The following is a 25,555-nucleotide window of genomic DNA, read 5'->3' on the forward strand; positions in this document are numbered from 1 at the left end:
TTTGTGTTCCCTGTGACTGGGAATCAGGCCATCATCCCTTGTCACAGGAAGAGCTGCCTGGAGAACAGAGAGGTGGGATGCAAAGCCCAGCATATGCTGTTCCCCATTTACCAGTTGAGGAATCAAGGTGGTACATGCCCTGCAAACATCTCCACCATGAATCTATGCAGCAGGACAGAACTGGGCAAACAGCCAGGGCAGGAGCCAGACCTCCCCTTTTCCCAGAATGCAGCCTGGACACCCAGAGCATGGCACTGTTCTGCTGCTGCTGTCCCCAGGTGCCATCCCAAGGGGCTGGAGGTGCCTGTGGTGCTGTGGCCCAGGAGGGCTCTGAGCATCCTGCACAGGGAGATACAGACTCCTCCAGCACTTAGGGGCTCTTATCACCCACCTGCAGCTGGGCCGAGGGAGGGGAGATGCAGCAGACCGTATGATGTAAACAGGACTGGGCACTGCAGGAACAGGAGAAATTGCCAAATTCAAGTGTTGGATGAGGTCCCACATGGGCTGGCAGCTTCAGGGCATGGGAGGTCATTGCCCAGAGGAGGGGAGGGGGAAGCTTGGTGGGGTGGTACCCAGACAGACTCCCAGGCCTGCTCTCCAGGCCATCCAGCCCCTCTGGACTGTGCCCTGCTCACTCAAACAAGCTAGAAGTGCTGGGCAAGCTCAGTCCAGCCATGAGCAGATGAGAGGATCATAGGAGTGGAAAGGAGACTAAAGACCTTTCAACCCATCTCAAATGTGCTTTCCTGGAGCCAACCTGCCGGCTGAGCAGGTAAGTACTGGCTGTCTAAAAAGTGCTGAATGCTGTGACCTTTCCTTTGCTCCTTCTCTGCATTATCATCTTCAGGCAGTCCTTGAGTCTTGTAATTCCCACTTTCAGCAGTGAATCCTGTCTCCCTGTTGATTGACTGTGTATATGCTGGCATCCAGGATGGAGACAGAAGAAAGTGAGACCCTGATTGATGAGGTGGAGGAGATGAGTGGAAGAGGTAAGTTTTCAGAGGGGAAGAGGAGGGGTAACTGTCCTCTATTGAGTACAGAATGCATCCTGCTTCTGCTGTGGGACAACTACTGAAAGTCAAAGCACTGGGGCTTGTCCCCAGACTAGGCTTTTCATGTGTTGGGACTTGGTGGCAGCAACACTCCCAGCTGAATTCTTGGTGCTCATCTGTAGACCGAGCTCCAGCACCTGAAGGCTCCTGAACTAACATCCTTGCCCCCCTCCACTGTTCACAGAAAGAGATGTGAATTTGGGGCCATGGGTTATGGGTCTTGGGGTAAACTCTACTGTGGTCGGCACTGTTTGTGCACTGACCTGCCTGTTCTCCTCTCGCAGCACCAGAGACACCCAGGCCCAGGTCCAGGTGGCTGTGCTGCAGGTGTGCACCCACCCACTCCGGTGCCTCCTCCTCCAGGAAACTGAGGTCCCCTTGTCCAGGATGTGTGCAGGCCCCTGGGGTGGAGACAGGGTTGGGGCAGCAGGAAGCCAGGGACAGTCCAGCTAGGGGGGTTTTCCCACTGCAGGGAAAAGGAACTCACCCTGTCCCTTCTCTTGCTGGGGTGGATGCAGCCCCAGGACTGCCTGTTCTGAGCAACTTCTCCTCCTCTGTCCCCAGCTGACGTGACTCTGGACCCAGACACCGCCAACCCCTTTCTCATTCTGGCCAGTGACCAGCGAGGGGTGGGACGGGGGGACGAGTGGACCTTGCTGCCCAACAACCCTGAGCGGTTTGACACGGAGCCGTGTGTGCTGGGCAAACAGGGCTTTGCTGCGGGGAGACACTGCTGGGAGGTGGAGGTGGCCGAGGCAGGGGACTGGTGGGCAGTGGGAGTGGCCCAGGAGTCTGTCAGGAGAAAGGGGGTCCTCAACTTTACACCCCAGGAGGGGATCTGGTCTGTGGGGCAGTGGTTTGGACAGTACCATGCTTTCAGTGATCCTGACTGGACCCCACTGCACCTTACCTGCCTCCCCAGGGCCATCCAGGTCTGCCTGGACTTCACAGACAAGGAGGTGACTTTTGCTGATGCTGAGAGTGAAGCCCCAATCTTTGCTTTCTGCCTGGCCTCATGTGCTGGGGAGAGGCTGCGCCCGTGGCTCTGGGTGGGGATGGACTCGTGGCTCAAGCTGTGCCCCTGACAGGGAGGGGACATGGGGGGCAGGGGAGAGACTGGAAAGGCAAACACCATCACCTTGGGTCTTGGTGCTAGGAACTGGGAGGGTCCTGCATCCTGCTGGCTTCTCCTCATGTGGATCCTCTGGCCACCAAGGAGAGGACTGGCAGGTCATGGAGGTGGAGGCCACAACAGAGCCTCCTTCATCCCCCCCACCCCTCGGTTGGGACTGCAGGGACAACAGGGAGCACAGAGACTGGGTGCAGGGAGGAGCTTGGTGCCTGGTGGTCCCATGGCAGGGACCATCACTGAGTGTCAGGGCACTGCAGAACTGCTCTGTATGAGGCCGTGGAAAACATAGCAGGGTCCAGTTCCTCCAAGGGTGCTGGAGTAGTGCCTCTGGCTTTTTTCAATTAGGTTAAAAAACCCCAAACACAGCTGGATACTCATGATAACACTTATCTTCCCCACACATCCAGAGCCTGTCCTTGCTTGATGTGCACCAAGCACATTTCCTGCAGCAGAGCACTGGTAGCAGTGCAGGAGCAGCAGTAGGGGCAGCCCAGGAAGGAAAGCACAATGCTGAGCTGTGTCTGAAATCCACAGGAGAGGCAATTCCCACAGATCTGCCATTCTCTGATGACGCCCCATCAAGGTCCCACCTCACAGGATCCTGCTAAATCCTGTCCTTAGGAGAGGAGAAGGTTGATGTAGGTGAAGGGGGACATTGCCTGGGTCCAGCCTAGATCTCATCTCCAAACACTTTTCTGGTTGGACCTTTAGTGCCACCTCAGTTGTCATCGTTGTGGTGGCATCTGGGCAAAGGCAACAGTATTGGTCTCCCTGCTCTACTCCAGAAGCTACAGAGTTGCAGCACTGGGTCAAGCCCAGGTATCTGAGCCCCCAGAGCTCTGGCCTAAGCCTCTTCCACTGTGGTACCACCAAGACTGGGGAAACTCAGGGATCTCTGCTCCCAGTGAGGCACTTCCTACTCTCCATGGGTAGGAGCCTCTGAGATTGTCCTGGTTTTGCTTGGGATAGAGTTAACTTTCCTCTCAATGGCCGGCACAGTGCTGGGTTTGGGATTTAGGGTGAGCATAATAGTGATAGCAACAACCAAACCATCAATTGTGTGGTGTTTACCCTACCTTTTCAGTGTCTCATGCTCTGCCAGTGAGGAGCTGCACAAGAAGTTGGGGGGGGAGCACAGCCAGGACAGCTGACCTGGCCGGAGGGATATTCCACACCATAAAACATCCTGCCCAGTGTGTAAACTGGGGGAACTGCTGGTGAGGGGCTGATGGCTTCTGGAAGACAGGCTGGGCACAGATCAGTGGGTGCTGAGCACCTATACTGGGCACCACTTGTTCCACTTGAGGTTTATATTTCTTTTCATTACAATTATTATTATCACTAGTATTATTACATATTACATTGTCTCAATTATTAAACTGTTTTTACCTCCCATCTCCCTTGGAGAGTGGTGTGTGACTTGAGTGCAGTGGTTAGTTGTCAGCTGGGGTTACACCATGACAGAGGTTCACAGCAGAAGGTTGATGTGTGGAGATGGCATATTGTTAGTTCTGTATTTTTGTCCTTTGTGATGCAAAACACCCCAAAAGAGTTGTGCTGTACATTTAGGGACACCTACCTTGATTCTTCTCAATCAAGAAGAAATTCCTTTCTGAAAGCCAGCTCAGTCCCTCAGACTGGAGAAAAGTTGGGTTCTTCAACAGATTGGTTGTCTGGGAATCTCTTAACTGGAATTTTGTGGTTTGGAGGGAGTAAATATTGTGCTCTGGTCTCCTTTTTGATGTGCCCCTCAAAAATTAAATTTTAAAAAATCATCTGTCTCGGAACTGAGTTGCATAATTGCAGCATTTGTGTGAGAAATACACAATTTCATGTAGAGTGGCACCACAAAGAGTCAGGGGAGCTTAAATTCAGCTCTCATGTGCTAGAGGTCTCTGCATGTCGGAGCCACAGTGGGTAGGAAGGCTTAAGGAACACCGGGGTCCTTGAGCAAGGCTGGACCCACATGGGCTCTGAGTGGTTTTGGGGAGACAGCCGGGGCTGGGAGGTTTGTGCCATACCCAGCGTGGGCACAGACAGCACATCACGGCAGTGACCTGCTGCCTCCTCAACTGTGCCTGGGCACGGAGGCCACAGGGCAACTCCCAGGCTCCCAAAGCCCTTGGTCCACAGCAGAGTGTGATCAGACCCCTGGGACCCTCCTGCTGCCAGGGAAAAAGGCTGCAGCAGTGGACAGTGGAAGCACCTCAACAAACATGCTCTTCTCTGCATTGCTCTGTCAGACATGCTCCAAACAAAGCCTGCCGGGATTTGGCACATCAGCCAAGCATCTGTGACTGAACGCCCTTCCCATGAAACTGTTTCCTTTTTCCCGGTGAGCCCTTTCTCTGGGACTTCTGCTCCTTTTACACTGTTCCTGCTGTTACAGATGCCACTTTTTCTTCCCCCAGCCTGTCAGATTGCTGTGTGGCATCACAGTTTTATTTTAAACGACTGGCTGAGCCAACCATGGCACTCTCTTTTTTCAAGCCTTTTTTCTTTTAATATAAACAAGCCCAGAAAACCCTTGATTTGAGAGCTTGGCCAGAAAACTCATCCAAAGTCTTGCCCAAGGCTAAAGCCTTGTCCAGGACCTCAGAAATGCATCCAACATTGGTGTTGCAGTGTTTTGAATGGCACTTTAAACAGGCAGCTTCACAATTTCCAGCCCCCTGCTGCAAGTGTGACGTGATCAGATTTGCAACACACATCCAGGGCCAGGGGCCAAGGCTGCAGGGGATGCTGGGTCTCCTCACTGCCCCACAGAACAGGGAACGATGGCTGCCCAAGTCTCTGCTCTGAGGTTTCATGCCCTGCAGCCCCTGCCATGGCTCTCAGAGCCAGCTGGTAGCAAGCACACAGAGCAAGGCTCCTGCCCTGCAGCTAGCTGCCAGCAGCTCTTGGACACTTGGGCACAGCTCAAACACAGCCTGGACACAGCACAACCACAGACACAGCTCAGACACAGCTCTGAGTGGCTTGGACACACTCAAACACAGCTCTGACAGAGTTGGGACACACCTCAGACACAGCCCACCATGACCTCACAGGTGGGGCTCGCACATGTGTCCGGTGTCTCCCACAGCCCTGGAGCGAGGGGCTGGGCTGCAGGGCCGTGGGCAGGCCCGGGTCAGGCAACTCACAGGGGCAGCATCAGGAGCCTCTGTGGAGAGGCATCATGGCCTCTCTCATCAGGGTTGCTCCATGCAGCCCCATACACACCCCTGGCCCAACCAGGGGCCAAAGGACTCTTGACTTGGCCCAAACATCATCATCCTGCTTGGCACCCACACCAGGCAGGCTTCTGTACACTGACAGAGAAACTGCCGAGAAATGAAAAAGGCCCTGGGTTTTGTCCAACTTTGAAACCTTCTGCTCAGGTCTTGGTTGCAGGCCAGGGCAGCTGCTGCAGGCAGGGGGTACCGGGGTGCTCTCAGGGAGGCAGCCTGGGCTCTGCAGCCCTGGCCCCTCCAGTAACAACACATCAGCCAAAAGTTTATCTCACTTTTATTTACATCATTGCACAGCCCGTTTCCCCAGAACGCATTGGAACGTGGTGGGTCAGACACTGCCCACATCCACGAGCTGAACATCTCTGGGAAGGAGGACGAGACTCAAAGAGTCACTACTGGGTCTTGTGGGGGCACATGCAACAACTACAATTATTGGCAATGACAACAAAGCCAAGGATGCTGAGTGCAGCCACGGCCACACACAGACTGGGCCCCCAGTGCCCCAGCCAAGGGCTTCTGGCTTTCACAGTTGCATATTTGGATTGACGGTGGGTTTCTTAACTGGAACACTGGCTCCATGAAGTCCTTACACTGGGGACGTGCTATGGGAGACAGCATCCCTCATCACCTGCCAGAACTCGGTGCCTTGTGGGGCCAAGCTCCTGGGAGACAGCCAGGGCTGGGAAGGTTAAACCACCCCCCCATTTTTCTTCACTGGTGATGTCCTGGTGACAAGGGGTTGTTGGGAAGGGGCTGAAGGAAGGGGCACCCAGGACAAGGCACAGAGCAGTGGAGCAGAGCCTGCTGCCATGGAAGGAGTGTGCAGGGCGGGGAGCGCCTGCGTGGGAATGGGATGGGACTGGAGCAGGAACTGTGACTGGAGCTGGGCTGCAGCAGCCTCTCCACCAAGAGTACCAGAAGCAGAGTAATCCCTGCATGAGTGCATGACTGGGAAAAGGGCAGACACCCACAGGTATGGGGAAGAAGAGAAGGGACAGTCGGGGGGCTGGCTGAGAGAGGGGAGCAGAGATGTGCAGCCTGGCTGTACCAGAGGACATTCACCCCACAGTCACACCAGTCCCTCATGCTTGGAGAGCAGCCCTCAGGGCAGAGAGGCTGCTGCAAGATGTGTCAGGGCATCCCCAAGCTGCACCTGGGAGAGGGGATAGAGGAGAGCAGACAGACACCAGGGCCAAGGGCTGGAGCAATCCTGCTGGGCAAGATGGCACACTGGTCCCTGCTGCTCAGGCCACCAGCATCTTCCAGCTCAGGCTGAGGGAACACACAAGGAAACACATCCTGTTTTGCAGCAGCTAGAGAGGAGGAGGAGAATGAAGTGCACATGGTGCTCTGAATTCAGGAAATTACAGATCTCCATCTCACAGGGCACTGCACTGACCCACCTGCTTTCAGCAAAGGGGCAGAGGGACAGAGTGCATGACCACCACCACCCACTGCAAGGACACAGGTCTCTCAGAGCCTGCCTCTTGCCTGCTCTCTACCCTCACCACCATGGAGCAGAGCCCAGGCTCCAGCAAAGGAGCTGCACACACCTCTGGAGCACTTGGCAGGGCAGCATCACTCTCAGCGTCCTCACAGCCTGTGCCGCTCGGGAGACTCAGGAAAGCTCAGCACCAGGCACTGTCTGGCAGGGTGAGGAGGTGGCAGAGGCAAGGACCAAAGCCAAACCAGGAGAACTCTGGGCAGAGGGAGCATTCTGAGACAGAGGTCTTTGAGAGCTGCATGTGCTGGAAACAGGTGAAAGGAGGAGGAGAAGGAAGAACACTGGCCCCATAGGACAAGGGACCCAGAGCCTGTTCTCTGGGACCAGCAAACTGGGGGGGTTTCACTAGAGGACACAACAGGCAGGCAGTGCTATCAGGGATGAACCCAATCCCAGCAGCTCCTCTGGAATGTGCAAATAAAGTGCAGAGACAGCCAAGAGCACCTGCGTCCTGCCAGCGCCGCAGGGCATGGCCTGTCCCCTAAGGTACATGTGAAATTGATGCTACAGGAGGTCCAGCCTCAAGCTGGCGAAAGGACATCAGCAAACAGAGACTCCAAGTCCCACCTTCTGGGGTCAGGAAAGCTCCTTTCTCAATCTTTTCAAAGCAAAGGCAATGGTGGGTTTAGCTAGTACGGAGCCATCTCTTCCTACCCTCGGATCCTCCATTTACCTTTGCCAGACAGACCAAGGGCTGAGTGCATCTGAGTCCTGGGGATAAGCCAGGATCTCAAGGAAAGCATTTTGTGAGATCATGTCTGCACCGGAAAAGATTCTCTCATTCTGAAACTGATTTTGAAATTCTCAAAATTACAGTACAATACAAAATGTCTCCATTCAGTATTACGACATTTTACTCCTTCTGGGATTATAATAATTATTAAAAACACTCAACTTTCTAGAAAGGACAGAACACCACAAAACAGACCAAAGAGTAATGGGAAGGCTGCTGCAGTATATCAAAACCAATTTAGTGCAAAGGAGAAGGGGACTTTCAAGAATGGTTGATGAAAAGTGTTCCTCATATGCTCATTTGGAGAAAAGGCATTGATTTAACCTCTGAATGAGATCAGGTTGCCAGCTTCTATCCTGAAGCTTAGAACATCAACACAAAAGGATTAAAACACAATATGCATAGCCATTAAAAAATAATATTATATATAGATATATATATATATAGAGAGAGAGAGGGAGATGTTTTCCATGTGTGGTGTTTCTTTATAGGAAAATGTCCCTGCAGACAGGCATTTTCTGCCATCAGGCTCTTCTGGGCCATTTCACCCACAGATGTTGATTATGTGTCTCTTTGCCAAGGTCTAAAGCACGTGCTGAGCGCAGTCCCTTTGGATGGGATGATTGTTTTCCAGTGCCCCCACAGCTGCCACGGTCCCTGGGCCTGTGGGGATGCTCAACCCTCCACTCTGGCCAGCCGCGGGACAGCTCAGACCGTGGTCTCATCCGCGGCCTTCTTCATGAGCTTGGTGGAGAGGAGGGAGTGGGGCACGGGGTGAGGGCTCCGCGAGGCTGGGATCATCAGGCGGACTTTCTGGTTGGTCCTTCGCCACTCCGAGTACAGCTGGCAGTGGTAGCGGAATGAGACCTGGCGGGCGAGAACGCAGCGCTGTCACCAACCCTGCCGCTCGCTCCGCAGCACACGCAGGGACAGCCTGATGTGCCCGTGCCCCTCTGCCTCTGGGGATGCCTTATCCTGAGGCAAGGGACACAGCACCAACCCCGGCACGGTTTGGGGCACTCCCTGTCCCCAGACTCTGACAAGCAATCAATCCCTTCCCGGTGACACCTGGCTGAGTGGGGCACAGCCAAAGGGGGCATCACCAGCAGAGTGGGAGGGAGTTTGCTCAGCTGGGTTTGGGTCTGGGCTGGTGAAATGTGGTGGGGATGAGCTGCAACTCGCCCCTTCATCCAGCCCCGGGCTGCAGCCAGCACCTTCGGTGAGCAAAACAAGGGTCTGAACCCAACCAGCCTCCTCCCATCTCACAGATCCCAGGGGACCTTCTTCATCCTGCACAAAAACCTTCCCTCCTTTGTCTGCAGCAACAGGACAGCAGCTGGACTCGTTTTTTCCTGACAACACCGTGACCTGGGAGACTTGTCCACCCGGAGAGAGACAGGAGAGGATGCAAAGGCTGGAGGGACCCAGAGCAGCCCAGCAGAGGCAGGAGCAGGCCTTGCAGTTTCAGAGCAGCCCTGCGAGGGGAGCTTTAGCCCAGCTCAAATACCGAATCCAGTCAGCCACTGACCTAAACCAGGCTTTCTTACAGGAAGCATTTAGCTGGCAACATAGGACGTACCAGGAAGTGCATCTGACACAGAAAAGTCAGTAAAACTATTACTTCTGGATGGGTCTACGAGACATCTTAGGAAAAATGAAGCTGTGCCACTGTGGCACTGAGGTAATTGAGCTTATTGATCTGTGCACACCCCTCCTTCCTGTTGCAGAAGGATTGTGGCAATAAGACTGTTTGTTGACAAATCCATCTCCCAGTTTTCAGAGAATGGGGAGCTAATGGTGGGAACCTCAAGGAAGGGTCCTGCTCCCCATGAAGGAGCTGCAGCCTTGGCTACAGCCTCTCTCACAACCTCACTGGTTACAGCCTTGAACCCTCTCCTACATAGCGGCCCCTTGTACTGCACAGCCCAGGGTTGAATGAAGGGAATATGAATAAAGGTGCTTCACCTAATGTCCTCCTCTGCTCAAGGAAAAGTGAAGCACAGAAAAATTAAAGCCATTTTAGTCAGGACTTGTTACTGCACAAACATTTTTCTATTTCCTCCAGGTTTCCAGCTCCTCCCCACCAGTCCTGAGATAGAGAAGACAGAAGCACTTCCTCTTAAGGTTTCCAATTTTAGCTTGGCTTCCTACGGAAACAAGCTTCATGCAAGAACCTGCATGGAAACTTTCCTCCATGCCTCCCATGCAAGGAGTACCTCCAGCTTTGCACCCTGGCACTCTCGTCCCCAGAGCAGGGGCTGCTGCAGCACCAGCTCATCCTGCCCTGGCTCCCAGGTCTGTGGGAGAAGAGTTGTAAGGAGTGTCCAGCCCCAGGGGAAGGGGTTACTCTGAGAAATTGGAAAATGAGATGACAAGGAAATGGACTGGGGAATTTCTATTTCCCATAGGACTCCCAGCTTTTTGAGGTCCCACTGTTTCTCCTGCATCAAGTGCACTTCTTCCCTTCCCAAAATGATGATTCCCTGCAAGCAGCTGGAAAAGGGCACTGACAGGGCATGAGCACACAAAGGGCTTGCTTGGAATAGGAGAGCCAAAATCAAGATCCAAACCCAGAAGTCCACCCAGCAACACAAGACAAAAGAAGTGAATCGGAAACAGAGGGAAGTCCCTGGCAGAGCAGCCCCTGAAGAGAACAGCCCTGGGGCCCTGGGGAGGGGCCAGGCAGCCCCACTGAGCCTCCACTTGTGCCACACCCAAACCCGCAGTCCTTGTCCTGCTCTTCTCAGCTCCCTGCAAGATACAAGCTCCTCGCCCCCTAATTCAGCAGGTCCAGAAATGCCAAACAAGGCATCTGCAGGAAACTCTCTCCCAGCAGGGATCAATTCAGCACCCAATCTGGTTCAAGTGCAGGTTGAACCTTTTTTTGCACTTTTCTCCAGTGCCTCCCATGCAGCAGTGGGCCAGGGCACGCTGACTACCAAGCCTTGACTTGGGGCCCACCACACAACCCAGCATCAGAGAAGTCACAGGTTTCCCCAGGGCCAGAGAGTTCCTTCCACACACCTTAAAAATACTGTGTAGGAGTTTTAGTTGTGGCCAGAGACCCCCAAGGCCAGTCTGTGCTGTGCAGCAAAAGCACAGAGGGACACGGTCGTAAATTATTTAGGTGTCAAATGTCTTCCGTATTTTACTTTTCCCCTGCACTGCCCAGGTACCAAGTTTGTGTTTCTTCCTGAACAACAGATGGGCCATTGCCTGACCCGGCCCCAAGCCCTTCCCACCCAGCCTCAGCCCCAGCCCCATCCCAGCTCCCACATCTGTGGCTGGTTGGGTTGACACTTGGGGAACACTGACAGTCTGGGAAGCAGATGACCAGGAGGTCATTTTCCATTCTCAGCAACAACTTTAGCAGCTTGCACATGAAGATAATTAAATGGACATTCAAGTGGAAGAGCCCAAGGTGTTCTCACACGGGGAGGCAGAAATAGCAGGTGGCACTGATGAGGTGTGAAGCAGTGCTCCCAGCTCCTGTTGGGGCAGGAGCAGGACCCTGGCAGCTGGCACTTACCAGTGTCCAGAGGACGTAGATAGTGAAAAGTGCTATAGTGAGAGCTATGAGTCCGATGGCCTCCAGCCGGCTGTTGAACTGCAAGTGGTCCTGGGCCCCGCGCAGACACAGCCAGCCCGAGATGGCCGCCAGCGGAGTGATGAACAGGAAACACACCATGTCACAGAACAGCGTCCTCTTCTCATTGCGGGGCCCGGGGTCCTTCAGCCACTGTGGGGAGGACGGAGAAGGGGATCAGCCTGTGACAGGCAGCAAGCACAGCGGGCAGGCAGAGCTGGGAGCTCTCGCCAGCGCTGTGCAGTCTGATTCACATCAGCCTGCTCCTAAATGGAACCAGAGTGTCAGTCTAGGTTTAACAACCAACAAGGGAAATGGAAGAAAGTTAATGAAAGTGTACAAGGGAAGGCAGTCATGAACACAGAAGCTCCTGGGCTCTCCTCCGGAGTAGTGAGGGGCAGGCACTGCAGGACATCAGTTCAGTAAAGCCTGGCTTAATATGGATCTGACAGGTCTTGGACAAAACTTCAACAGAAAGAGACCCACGACTCTAAATGGTGAAGGGGCTGTGGGAAACAGGGGCCCTGGGGTCTGCAGCAAGGCCAAACTATAAGAGAATCTGTCCCAAATCTAGCCCTTGGGTTCTGGTGGGAGAATCACAGCATTTTACAGTTTCACAGGCAATCTCCACATGTTTCTTTCTTTTGGGAGTCCTGACTTGCTTCCAAGTGTGGGTTCATTTTAGATACTTAACTTCAGCAAAAGCAATTGTTCTATTTTCCTATGATTATGCTATTTTTAGCCTTTCCTTTCCTTTTCTAGAATAGCAAGAAGCTGTGGTTCCTACAGATACCAAGTTGTTACAGTACATCTTTACTGGGATCTATGTGTGCTGGCCTGCAGATTCTTCTTTCTTCTACTCACAGAGATGACTGCCCCATTCAGGATTTTTAAAATAAAATTTGGAGAATATTATTGAAAAGGCACAGGCAGAGCAGGGAAGAGACTATCAGGGTGTGGGCTGCCAGGCCAATCCTACTGTACGGTACCTGCTTTGGAACAGACAGCTTGGGAAGGGACTCATCTGGGAACTCCACACACAAAGCTCCTTTCCTACTCAGAAACCACCCTTTAAGGAGCAATACAGAAGTGGTGGTGACAGGTATGCAAGAAATTATGAGACCTCAGCAGAGGTAACCTGAGGACATGGCTGGCCAGAGGCATGCAGAGAGCACAGGCCCAGAGGGGCATGCAGGGGGCACAGAGGTGAGTGCAGTTTTAACTGCAGCAGGGATGTTCAGTGAGACAGAGCAAAAGAGCAAGAATGGGACTGGAAGCACAGACAACTTTTGTGGAAATGGGAAAGATAAGGGGAAGCTGGCAAACCTGGGCACAGAATAGGGGGGTAGCTGGGCTGGTTAGAGCCACAGGAACAGCAGGTTCTGCAGCACATGGGACAGGACACTGAGCTGGCCACGAGCAGAGGAGAAGCTGCAGTGACAGGAATGAGCCTGGCCCAGAATTCCAGCTGGGAGGACTCATAACCATGGTATTTTACGGATGTGACCTGAATTATCTGAACACTTCAGTGATTAAGAGTCAAGGAACTTTCATTGATTCCGAAGCCATTTGGAACATGACTTGATGGGCAGACAGACAAAAGAAAACCTCAAGGAATCACAGAATCACTAAGGCTGGAAAAGACTTCCAAGATCATCAAGTCCAACCATCAACCCAGAGCCACCTCCAAACCATGTCCTCAAGTCATCCACATATTTTTTGAACACTTCAAGGGATGGCTCCACCATTGTCCTGGCAGCCAGTTCCAATGCCTGACAACCCTTTCCAAGAAGAAATTTTCCCAATATCCAACCTAAACCTCTACTGGCACACCTTGAGGCTGTTTACTCTCATCCTGTCCCTTCTTCCCTGGGAGCAGAGCTCAACCTCCACCTGGCTGCATCTTCCTGTCAGGGAGAGATAACAGAAGGTCTCCCCTGAGCCACCTTTTCTCCAGGCTGAGCCCCCCCAGATGCTCCTGGTGCTCCAGACCCTTCCCGAACTCTGTCGCCCTTCTCTGGACACACTCCAGTGCCTCAGTGTCTTTCCTGGACTAGGTGGCCACCCCAAGATTTTGAGGTGGGGCCTCACCAGTACCCAGCACAGGAAGATGGTCACAGCCCTGGTCCTGCTGGCCACACTGTGGCTGGTACAGGCCAGGTGCCATTGGCCTTCTTGGCCATCTGGCTCACATTCAGCCACTGCTGACCAGCACCACCAGGTCCTTCTCCACTGGGCACCTTTCAGAGCAGGCAGAACTGTCACTTGGACAGGAGCTGGGAGAAGGGAGGCAGACCTGCAGGTCCCTCCTTGTATGGCTCTGCAGAAGAATCAGTGTGATGAGCTGTGTGGGAACAATAAACACCACACATGCAGTCTGAGCAGTCCTGGGAGTAAGTGAGGGTGGACAGCAACTCATTGGCACAGGAAAGCTGCTCCCAGACACAGTGCTCAAACCCAGCCTTGTGCCAGGCTCTCCCCAGTCCAACCAGGACAGGGCTGCCTGGTGACACAGCACTCAGGTGAGAGCCAAATCACCCTGTCTGGACCAAGTTCCCTCTAGCAGCAAGCCCAGAGCACCCCATTCTCTGCAACAGGACATGGTGGAGCACTTCTGACCCTTGTACAATACGAAGCTCAGGCAGATATGTATTTTACTACATCTTAATTCTATTTATATTCCTGTGACTTTTGGAACTCCTTCCTCCTCCCCAAGATGGGAGAGAAACATATAAAGGCAGGAAGCAAATTAATTTCCTTTTGAAGTGGTTGATTTACTTTGCCAATATGCACTGACACAGTAACAAAATGGAAAACAATAAGCCACTCTAAGGATGCAGCATTTTTGGCACAGCAACACATTGGTGCATACAGGACTTTTAAATAAACTTTATGAACAATCCATAAAGTGGTCAGGCAGATTAAACAATTTTTGTAGGAAAACTATCAAGTAAGCATAGGCAAGCAACAAAAGCACAACTTGGTCTTCTAGCAGCTTCCACACTGCAATCGTGTCTCAAAGAGGCAGAGGTGGCTACTTGCTGCCAGCTGAGTCCTAGATCCTGCCTGAAACAACTTCTCTCTGCTTGTGTGACAGAATTCTGGGTACAACCAATTTCTTTATCCTCCAGCATGATCCTTTTCTGATCATGCTTTTCCAGATACTGGGATAAGCAGGGTTGTGGAAGGGAGCTCATTTTTCAGAGCCACAGCAGGGCTGTGAGATGATGAGAAGCTGACTCAGTTGGGTGCTGCAGTGCCCATGAAGCTCGGGTGAGTCTAGGTGATGGGAGGCAGGAGGGGAGCAGGCAGTAAAAGGCACCAGGACATCATCAGCTCCTCTAGAAGCCAAGAGCAAAACTCAAAGCATATATCAGAGCAATCTCTCAGTGTGTCCATCCCAGCACAGCTGCTTCATGTAGCTCAAGGCTGAGCTGCATTCTGCCCCTTGGGACCAAGGGGAGTGGACAGAAGAGGGACTCTCCCAGCAGCACTCATCACCTTGCAGTGTGTCTGGGGGCTTAAAAATGGGTGTTTTAAAAATTAGCTTTCTTTGATTCTTACTGACTTACCTCGTGTGGCTGAATGTCCCTGGCTGTGAGCTGTCAGTCTATTTCATGAACACATCCCATGCAGCACTCAGTGCTGCATGCCACTGGAGGGATCAGCACAAGCTCATGTCTCTCCCTGCCTTGCACCTGGACCCCTCACTCCAGTGGGCATGAGTCAGGACCAGTGTGACCTGCCAGCCTCACCACCTGACCCTGCCAGAGTTCCCCACAGCTTCACAGCTACAGCATGATGGCAAGCCACAGCACCACACAAGCATTTGGCTGCATTACAAAACATCCCACATGCTTTCTGCCCACCAAACAGTTACCCTCTGGCTTCTCAGGTGCCTGCTGATTTTCCTTCCACTGCTGACCTGGTTCCTGGCTATAAAAGCCAGAAAAAAAAGTCACATGAACTTGATCACAGCAGCACTATTAGCTCTGTCCCTGTACTGAGAAACATGTTGAATCAAAAAGTACAGCTTCAGATGTGGGACTCTCACATCCCTTCTCTGGGCCTGCACCAAAACCTTTCTGCAGGCCATCGAGCTCCATGGACAGCCCCAGCAGAATAGTCCTGTTCCCCTCCAAGGTAGGAAGGGATGTTTTCTGACAGAGTACCCAGAACTCAGGAAGCCAAGACGCAGAAATGCCCCTAGCCCTGCAAGCAGAGCAGTTAAATGCTGCAGCACAAAGCTGCCCCTCCTCATCCTCCTTCCCCCAACAATGCTCCACAGACCAAATCTCTCCTTGTACAGGCATGAAAGCCTTCCCTACACCCTCAGCTATTGGGAAGCTCTGGGCTGACCCAAGAGATTCAGGAGCACTAGAAATGGTGGACAGGAGAGGAAGAGACCCAAGCAGTGCTGCAGGTCACTGGGACACTTTCCTCCAGGACACGAGCTTCTATGGTTGGTGGCACCATGGCAAATGCCACACCACGACATGCGCCAGTACGGATCACAGCACTGCCAGCACTGTGCCTCACAAAATGCCCACTGCTCTTCTGGATCAGCACAGCACAGCCAGGGCTGGGCAAAGTGGTGAAGATGGACAGGTAAAGTGGAAGACTAGTGCTGGTGAGTATCAAGAGTGCAAGGGTATTTCCTGTTTTGGCCCCAGACAGGCCATTGCTTTATGCAGAGCAGTGCCCAGGACTGCACAGAGAAGTGCCAAGAGGATCTCTCATGTTGGACCTGTGACCAGCATCTCCAGACAGCAAACTCAAGTAAAGAGAGAAAGGAAAAGATTAGAGGGGTGGAACTCAGCTAGAACCAAGAAGGATTTATTTTTCACTAGGTCCAGGAGTGTAAAAGAGGTGTGCATTGAGCAAGGAGAGAGGTGGGCTGGGGAAGGGTAGAGGAACACAGGTCAGACAACAGTGCAAGTGAGTTCAGCAGAAGAGTTTGAGGAAAGCAAATGGAAAAAAGTCTGTCTGCAAGGAAGATAAGGCTGGAGGAAGGGTGGGGGAGAGCTTATATCACAGCTGAGTTCTCTGAACTGGAGGGGGCACAGTGAGTGCTGCGCCAGGCACTGCGGCCAGAGGCAAAACTTCTTTCCCTAATAACGTAAGCAGAAGTAACATCACAATTCCTGCCTGCCAACCTCCCTTCTTGTGTTCCAGGGACATCTCTGCAGCACCTCCCACAGCCACAGAAGTGCAGGAGATGCAGGAGATGAAGCAGAAGGACTGCACATGACAGACCCATGGGAGATGTCCCCTACTCTGGCGTAACCCGCAGTCGAGCAACTCCTCAGAGAATTTCAAACATATTTTGTTGCGTGTGACATTGTGTTTGAAAACTGTACTTTTAAAAGACAAAAAAATAATCCACTGACCTACATAAAATATGCAGTTTAAATGAACCAAAAGTGTTAGCAGTCATTGAAAAGTAATAATTAATCAAAATTGCACCATAAATTCCAAGAAAAACAGCAGGAGCAAAAATGGTCAGGCTTCTGTACAGCACAGCACTCTTGGAAGGAGGAGCTGTTTTGAGGAGGCAAAGGAACACACCAGAATCACTAAAGCAGCCCGTTTATAAATAAAGCTGTAAAACACACATTGCTGGAAAACACCAGCTCTGAAGACATGGAAGCAGAATTTTCTTGGGACTCCTTGATGAGATTTGCCTGCAAGGACAGAAATAGGGAAACAAAAAGTATAGCTGGACTGCTCCAACAGTAACTGGTTCACCAGAGAAATCTTTTTTGGAATTAGTGAGACGTCTTAAATGAGTTTTGCCTTAGCAAAGGAATTAAATGCTTGCAGAAGCATTATGATCAAGTCTTGCAGTATACTTGTTAGCTTTCACCATGAGGGTATGTTGACTTTCAACCTCCCAGTAATTTTAGCAAAACCAGAGTCTTTGCTAAATCTGCACCAGCAGTTTGTGTCCTCTCTCAGAGCACAGCCTGAAACCTCCTGGCTCCTCTCCCTGATATTTACATGAACAAAACCACACCCTTCCCGTGGAGTATGGAGTGATCTTTGCTGGGACTGAACAGCTGCTGCTCTGACACCTGCCTGACCTGCAAGCCCGGGACATTTCCTGAGCTGATCCCTCCACATGCCAGGACTGCAAACCAAAGCTGGCTCACAGCAGGGGCAGATGGCCCCGAACAGGAGTCTTTGGGCTGCCAAGGTGGTGCTTCTCTTCAACACATTGAGAAACACTCAGAGGGGACAAAATTAACAACAGCTTGAAACTTTAACTTTACAAGTGGTTAATGAACTGAAGAGAGAAATGAGAAGGTGGGTGCCACAGCAAAACACACAAAATAAGGCTGCCATGGAAAGGAAATACTTTTGCTGGTAACCTAGGAAAGTAAAAATGGGCTGGAGTGGGCTAAGGTACACCAATACAGACCAACCCACTCAGCCAGGTCCCTCTGTGGGCAGTGGGCTGCAGCCAGGGAGAAGGCCACGAGCTGGCAGAAGGGCTTGTGGCAATAGAAACACAGCCACACTGTCACCCTTGGTAATGCCTTCTGGAAATACACAATGCATCCCACACAGTCCCAAATGCCTCCATCCACACAGCTCTGCCTGAAATCCCAGAGGACAAAGTATCTCCAGTGGGAAGACCACTTTGTAAGAAAAAATAAGTAAACACATGGAGGTCCATTAAATTAACAATCATATAGGAAAACTATCCCTCTCTGAGGCTTGGCCATTTTGTTCTCTGCTGGGAACATGCTCCTCACTCAAGAACCCTGGTTCACAACTGCCTTGTGCTGGAGACCACTTCAGAGCCGTGCAGAAGCCTTTCTGTCCGCTCACAGCACAGGCACCAGCGTCCTGCATCTCTGGCTGCAAAACTCTCCACCCAGGGCCGCAGGTCAATTCTCCATCTCCACCTGCAGGTGTTCAAAACATGCCCCTGCTCAGCCCAGTCATCTTACAGCCTGACAGTTTTTAAAAGCCTTTTTTTTTTTTTTTTTTTTTCTTTTGCCTTCAGCTACCTTCTTAGTTAAAAAATAGCTCAACTAGGCTGAACTGCAGGAGGTATTTCCCCTACAGCCTGTGGTTGCCAGAGCTGGCTCTGGGTTCAGATGAGTTCCCCACTCTATGTTCAGAGATTAGGCACACTGGCAGTCAATACTGTTACTGTTTTTACAATGAACAGACCACAACATAAATCAATGGATGCTTAAAGAAAACAAAAATATAATTCTATTAACAAATTATCTTTAATCCATACTGGACAAAGTTGACACCTGTCCTCTGTAAAAGAGGCTGCAAAATTCAATTACTGTTTGTCAAGTGCTTGCAATAAGTACCCCAGAAAAGCTCGTGAGAAAAGGAATAGTTTGGTCTTGGTGAGCAGGGACACGGCAGGATTAATACAGTTAGCTAGTGAGCATCTTCCATCCATGCAGTCCTTCTGGAAGACACAGCCTGTGACCATGAAGACCACACTGTAACACAGATAGACAAGAGGCCTGAAGTAAAAACTAAGACAATTTTGGTCATGGCATTTCCTGACTTCTAAGAAATCAGGAAGTTTACACAGAAGCATTTCAACTTGGCCATGTAGCTTCCCCCCAGTACTCACCAAAATGTCTCCTGCAGCCCAAAATCAGCCTCAGGCCCTCTCCTTCTGAAGGATCTCAAAACCACATGACAAAGCCCATTCTTAATGAAGCTGATGGTCCCTTCCCAGAGATGAGCTGTGCTGACCGGTGACCGCTGCAGCCACTGTGACCAGCTCTAAGTTTCCCCAGGCTGGAAAGGCAGGACATGGCAGAACCAACAGCAAGAGCTGCTTTCTCCCCCGAGGCCCAGCAGCAGCAGGTAGCATGTTACCAAATTCCCTTGTGGCCAGGTGACAGCAAAAGAGAGCTAGAATGCTTGGATAGCTTTTCACACATGGGGCAGACCCTTCTGCCATGCAGCATGCTCCTGCATCATTCCTAGTCCTAGTCTCCATCCATTTATCCTCTGCTCTTAATTTCTATTTTTATTTCACAGCTTTACTTGGTGAGCAGTGGATTTTTATCAGGGCTCCTCAACAGCACACTCACCACAAACATCACTTCCCCCAAAGTTTCAAAACACTCCCCATCTCTTCACAAACAACCAAGAGGCAGAGAACTTCCCAGATAAGGTGGCTGGGGGAACTGTGACATTTTTAAATGACTAAGCAGCCTCTTTCCCCAGCCTTCTTCTCAGAAACAGATGAACAGCTTGGAGATGACACTTCCCAAAAGTATTTGGTGAAGAGCTGCAGCCCATTCTGGTATGGGGATGAGATTGCACTCATCCCTGCAGGCAGAGTATTAATTACAGAGTATTAATTACAGAGTATTAATTAATTAACTCATCCCTGCAGGCAGAGTATTAATTACAGAGTATTAATTAACCCCAGCTGGCCAAGGGGTTATCTGCTCCTGCCAAAGGGCTCAGCACTAAGGGCAGAGCCTCCGCTACCAGTGGGAGCTTCCCAAAGTGGTCACACTTGGTCAGTTGACGTCTAAGCCCCAGCAAACCTCACAGGATGAAGCACACTCACTGTCATTGCCTCTGCCCAGCAGATCGCAGTGGTGCAGGAGCTCAGAGTGGCTGTAATAGCTCCCAACAAAAATGAGAAACTGAACTCCAGGTCACTCTCCCCAGGCTCCAGGCAAGGATCAGAGGGTTTATAGTGTGGTGGAAGTAATACAACAGAACCAGGTGGTCTTTCTAGCCAGGTGAACCAGTTTGCTCTAGCAGGAGCCCTCCAGCCATGGTGTGCCAGGCACAGAGCACCTGTGCTGATGAACTAACAGGGCTGTGCAGGGCCCCAGCACAGCTGTGTGCTGCAGCCACAGCACACACTGCTGGTAACCCACCCACCGCACTCCATCACCTGGGGGCATGCTGTCAGCCCTGGAAGAGGGCAAGAACAGCCTGCTACCATGACCTGTGTTAAACCAGGCTACATGCTGCTTTCCAAGCCAGGGAAAACCTTTCTGCCCCTGAGCTGCTGGCAAGGGAACTGCTCTGGGGCTGTACCATGTTTGGCTCTGCTCTGCAGTGGGGATCACTCTCACCAGCTACCTGGTGACTTTTCATCAGGTGCTTACCAGCCTCCAGGCTCACAAGGCACTTTAGGCAAGCTGCTCCTCAGCAGACACCACAACAGAGTAAATCATCCCCTTCACTGTGCTCACAGGCAGTCCAAAAATACCAGAAGTAACAAATCACTGGAATCCCAAAGCCTTTGCCAGCTGGCAATAATGGCTCAAGAAATCCATTCCTCTCTGAAAACACAGTGGCATTTCTCCTGTGTTTGAGTTCATTAAATGCTGCCCACCCATCACCTCTCAGCACTCACAGTTTGTTGATCACCATACCCTTATAGGCTCTAGTCCAGACGGGCTTTTCACAAATTTCAACAGGAATTAAAATTGATTGTCCTAGAATGCTCATTCACCCACACTGAAGTACAGACAAGACTTTTCTGTCCCACTCTCCCAGCAAGCTCCTCATGCCAGATGGAGGCACCAAGTTGGTTTCACAGGAAAAACTCCTCCAATACACACTGGCCTTTGAGCTTTTGAGCGTGCAGTTTTCCAAGCTTGTGTTTGTTATGAGGTGACACAGCATCGTGAAAGATGGCTGAATGCACTCCCATGTGTTTGTTTCTGGCTAGTAATATTTACCAGCTCTTAAGCTAAAACATCTGAGACCTGCACTCACAACTTGGCCTGCATAAGCCCTAGTAAGATCACGGTCCCTGGGCTTGCCTGCAGTGTGTTCTCAAAGCCAAGGTACAGCCCTTCCTAAATGCTTTAAAGCAGTGCAAAACTGCCAGTTGCCAGCAGTTTTGCAACTGGCCAAAGCACCAATTTATATGTCTGAGCAGCTAGGAGAGAAGCAGTAAGACCCCAACAGCAGTAACCACTGAGGTAATGCTCATACAAATTGCTGTGCTAGATACATGGTTTCGGTTAGCACTGTAGGCTAAAGCCTCCTCCTGTCTGGGGCTGTCAAGTCCATGACAGTCAGTTGTAAGTTAAACAGTCATTAAAACTTAGTATTTACTTTTCAAACTGAAGCTTGAATGCTTCCCCAGTTGGTGGACTCTTTTCCACACCAAGGTTCACCTAGGAGGAGATGCGAGTATGAGAAATAGAGCTGGGGACTCTGGAAAGGAAAAGGGGGTAAATATTGTTTCCAGAGGGAGGTGGGAAGAGAAAAGAAGCAACCTCTGGAATCGATGGGAATGGAAACAGAAATGTGGAAAGCAACTTAGAATTCCAGTTGTGACTCAGTTTTGATCTAACTGATGGGGCAAGGAGCATGAGAGAGTGGACAAGAGCAGTCACCACTACAAATCCAAAATAACTCTGCCTCCACACACGCTCTGGTGGCAGGCAGCGACAAATCTCCAGCAGCTGACAGGTAACAGGAGTCTGTTGCTAAGAATCAGCTCCCAGAGCTCCCACTGCTGATGGCTGCAGGAATGTGGGACTCCCAAAATTGTTAAGTGTAAACGCCCAGCTGCAAAGTGACACTTCTCTGCAGCTGCACAGCATTTTGAAGGAACCCCCAAGCCAAGCCAGCAGCACACTGACACGGGAGAGCTCACTCAACTGCAGACATACTAAACCATCTTCTAAAACAAATCCTTAAGCCTTTTTATTGTACCTCACTGGTTTACTTATTCCTCTTTTGGGGATGTACACTTGAACCCTGAGGTCAGACAATGGCCTGGTCCATGCTGCCTTTGCTCCCAAAACAAAAAAACCCGACCCACCAGCCAGAGCCCACGTTGTATGTTCCAGCTCTGGGAGGCTGATGGACTGATCCCCTGTGGTCAGTACAGAGAAGAACATCAGGACCAGCTGAGCCCTGTCCTGTTTTCTCCTTCAACTGGGAGGAGCACAGAGCAGCAGGAAGGAGCAAGGCCTAAAGGAGCACACATCAGTATTAGTCATGGGAAGACAGATCTTTTATAAACAGTATCAGCAATCACATCTCACTTTTCAGAACAGAACATGACAAGGAAAGCACATGCAAGAGAGCTGCACTTATCTAGCACTGAGATAAGATTAAAACCAGGAACAAAAAAAAAAGAGTATTTATGAGAACTTCATATTTCAGTCAGTCATGTTGTGACACCTGCATTTTGATGCTCAGGCATTAAAGCACAGCCAAAGCACAGTGCTTGCCACTGGCAGGTGGCACATGGGCAGGTCACAGGTAGGAGCTGCCCCAAACACCACTGCTGTGTGTTTGCAACTACATCACTTGGTCTGGCAAGGGACTTGATCTCTCCAAACAGACTCTTTGTGAGTACAAAGGTACTGCAAGGAGGAGGAGACACCAAGAACTACAAGAACAGTAGGGCAATCAGTCATTTTCTCTCAAATTATATGGAAATAAAAATGAAGCAGGAAGAAAATGGTACCTCTGTCAAGGGTCTTGGTCTTCTTTCTACAACAAATTCTGTGTGGCAGAGCTCACAGTAACTTGTGTTGGAGGAGGATAACCATTTTTCCAGGCAGCTCTTGTGCACGGTGCCCAGTGTTCCTGTGCAGTCACATGGGGAAAGCAGTCCCTCCCCATTTCCACCTTCATGACAGATTCGACAGATGGGACCATCACTAAAGAAGCAGAATGAGAGACAAACAGAATGAAATCACAGTCAGAGCAGGCAGAACAACACTGCCACAGGGTCTGGTCCCACCAAGCCCCAGAAAGGCACATGAACAGCAGGCAGTGTGTGACACAGCATGCCAGGAGCCTGCTGCAGCAAGAAACCAGTCTCAGGGGACCATGGAGGTGCTCAGGACATTTTAGATCATTTAAAATCTGGAAGACCCATAACAACAAGAGAAGATGGCACATTTGCCTGGCCAGCTCAGCTGGCCCCAGAAGTGACTGCAACGCACGTCCCACAGTCTTCAGCTGTACCCACAGTGGGCAGGGGCTGATACCAGATCCAACACCAAGCCTGAAGCACTCATGCAAATCCAGATGACCAAAGCAAAGCCAAATGACCCACAGTAGTCACAGCATGCCCTAGCCATCCGCAGCTACTCAAGAGGTTGGCAATCAGGTCACATTTACCAGATCGCCTACCCACTCTCAGCCCACCTCGGCTCTGCAGCCTGGGCTGAGCAGGAACTGCACAAGAACAGCAGTAACTCTGCTGTTAGAGTTACTGAGACTGAGTTACTCTCTACTGCTGTTAGAGAGACAACTGATCTGACCCTGGAAGCTCACCTCCCCAAGAATACAACATATTTCACAGCAAGCAGGCACCCAGAGCAAGGTCTCCAGTATACAAACCCTCTGCCCATCACTGCACAGTAACTCTGCAGCATCCCGTGGGCTCTGCAGCGTTTGGCAGCTCGGTGGCTGCAGAAATGCTTTGGTGCTTCAGGAGCAACACCTCCTTGGCCATGAGTTCCAACTACAGAATCACACAGAACCTCACAGACCTCACAGAACCAGAGATAACTACCAAAGCAACTAACAAACATTTTCAGAGACACTTGCAAACGTCCCCACAGGAGGCCTGAGCTACTCATCACACTCAAACCATCCATCTGTTCCTAAGATATTTCTCACACCTTCAGCTGGCACCACTGACTGAACAATTAGTGCTACACCTTTCACTAGACCAGCTTGCTCAAAGTCCCAGCCAACCTGGCCTGGAACACTTACAGAGATGGGGCATCCCAGCTGGCATCCCAAGGCACAGGTTTCTTAGCAGCCATATGCCAGCCCCATGATGAGGATGTTTTGGGCTCCCTGGGAAGCCCCAGATGGCTCTAGACACCAAAGTTCACTGTTTTCAGCAGTTCAGTTCATCTCCAGCATTCACCAATCACTGAGATAATTTAGAAACAAAATGCTGGACAGCAGAGGCCCAGAGCAGGACTGCCTTCCCTGGACCATGGAAACCAGGCCCTCACTAGTATCTCATTTCCCACCTTCCAAACAGCCATGTCTTTCACACACTTTTCCTCTTACATCCAAAGCTGCCCAGATCTGGGGGCGCGAGAAAGGAAAAATGTGAAAAAGGAACATCTTTGTTTCAAAGACCCTACTGTAAGGCCTCTTGAAATCCAGGTGTGCGGTATCAGGTATCACCTTTTCCTAGATAATTGCTGACAGACAAAAAAAAGCCACACTGAGGCCATATCATAGTTCACACTCCACTGCTATTCTGAATTCAAAAAACCCCACCTGACTGCAGAAGTCTGAGGGATTGCAACATAACCGCCAAGCAATCTTCACAACCAGCAGCACCACTTCCATTAGTTTGCATAGAAAGCAAGAGTGAGGCATTGTAAGCACAGTTCAAGGAAAAGGAGCACACTGGGGAAAAAGGTGCAGCAGGAGTCTGGGGAGGTCTTTCATCCTCAAAGATCCTGGAAACGACATCAGACAATACTCTGAGCAGGCTTGCTCTAAAAGGAAGCTGTGCCAGATATCCTATGGAATTCCCTTCCAATTTAAATTATTTTATGATTGTGTAACATTTATTGCCATAAAATGCTGTACCAGGACAGCATGCACACAGCCCTAGTGACACAGACAATCCCCTACAGCCTCCAGTGCTGTCATGCATCTGTCATTTCCTAAGAAAAGCATCTGTAAGATAGTTCACTCGTTCTCTTCCTGTTTGAGAAGTTTCACATTTCCAGAACATTACTATAACCTTGGCTATCAACAAACAACCCAAAATGAAAAGATTTGCTGACATTGTGTGGAAAGAATTCTTATCAGACTTCATTTTCCTTCCTTCCTTTCCCCTGCCGTCTGGGGGGTTGCTCACACTCCCACATGATACACACTCAGACAGTTTTCCAGCAAGCTGAAGACACCATATCAGTAATTCAACATTCCAGTGCAGTCACACTGCTCTTGGCTTTGCTGTGCTAAGTGCTGGTGACAAGGAAGACACTGAAACCCACCACCAAAAGAAAGAAACTGGTGGTCATGTAGAAACATAAGGAATCATTATGGGTTGACCCTAAACATTAAATCCTAAAAACATTAGGGTTTTTTAACGTGTTTCCAGGCAGTTTTCCCACACAACTATTACACCCCACAAGTTCTAAAGGGTTAAACAACTTCTCACTCTGACTATCTACTGCCAGAGAACAAGCCCAATTACCTTCACATTTTTATTGACCTGACCCAGGTTTGCTGGATGCAGCAATTATTTTTGCCTCTATTCTCATACAGCTTCCCTGTATCCCTCCCCCACGTCTGCAATCACTGCTTTCATATCACATAAATGTTTGACCAAACTCATT

At 50.8% G+C, this 25,555-nt stretch overlaps 2 protein-coding genes across 15 annotated transcripts in view; one reads left to right on the forward strand and one right to left on the reverse strand.

Moving 5' to 3' along the window:
• The first annotated feature begins 458 nt into the window (after nucleotides 1-458).
• Nucleotides 459-17,891, forward strand: LOC128800509 (thaicobrin-like). Of its 10 annotated transcripts, none has more exons than XR_008434991.1 (6): nucleotides 459-775; nucleotides 884-992; nucleotides 8,980-9,338; nucleotides 9,723-9,952; nucleotides 12,006-15,873; nucleotides 16,419-17,875. XR_008434991.1 is itself a non-coding variant. In XM_053965741.1 (3 exons), the coding sequence occupies exons 2-3, from the start codon at nucleotides 920-922 to the stop codon at nucleotides 2,138-2,140; spliced, it is 594 nt and encodes a 197-aa protein (XP_053821716.1). In that variant the 5' UTR covers nucleotides 459-775; nucleotides 884-919; the 3' UTR covers nucleotides 2,141-2,307. The 10 variants fall into 10 exon arrangements, 1 of the variants encoding a protein (XP_053821716.1); XR_008434993.1 differs by having other exon boundaries at nucleotides 12,006-15,851; XR_008434989.1 differs by having other exon boundaries at nucleotides 12,006-17,875.
• The window catches only part of MARCHF2 (membrane associated ring-CH-type finger 2), a 30,763-nt gene continuing 13,263 nt past the window's right edge, over nucleotides 8,056-25,555 (reverse strand). For 3 of the 5 annotated variants that reach the window (XM_053965739.1, XM_053965740.1, XM_053965737.1), the window contains exons 3-5: nucleotides 22,693-22,888; nucleotides 11,187-11,396; nucleotides 8,056-8,524 (exon numbers count right to left, since the gene is read on the reverse strand). In XM_053965739.1, coding sequence (XP_053821714.1) covers nucleotides 8,366-8,524; nucleotides 11,187-11,396; nucleotides 22,693-22,888 — 565 coding nt within the window. In that variant the 3' untranslated portion in view covers nucleotides 8,056-8,365. Of the gene's footprint in view, nucleotides 8,525-11,186; nucleotides 11,397-18,296; nucleotides 19,023-22,038; nucleotides 22,191-22,692; nucleotides 22,889-25,555 lie in introns of those variants that run through there. The other 2 variants (XR_008434988.1, XM_053965738.1) reach the window with 2 other exon arrangements.

Source organism: Vidua chalybeata, chromosome 27 (assembly GCF_026979565.1).
Source record: "Vidua chalybeata isolate OUT-0048 chromosome 27, bVidCha1 merged haplotype, whole genome shotgun sequence".
In the NCBI taxonomy this organism is placed as follows: Eukaryota; Metazoa; Chordata; class Aves; order Passeriformes; family Viduidae; genus Vidua; species Vidua chalybeata.

Excerpts from the sequence above, each read along its gene's own strand:
- LOC128800509 (XM_053965741.1), top strand. The coding sequence starts at position 920 with ATGCTGGCATCCAGGATGGAGACAGAAGAAAGTGAGACCCTGATTGAT. Across the intron at positions 993-1,619 it reads GGAGGAGATGAGTGGAAGAG|CTGACGTGACTCTGGACCCA; the intron begins GTAAGTTTTCAG and ends CTCTGTCCCCAG.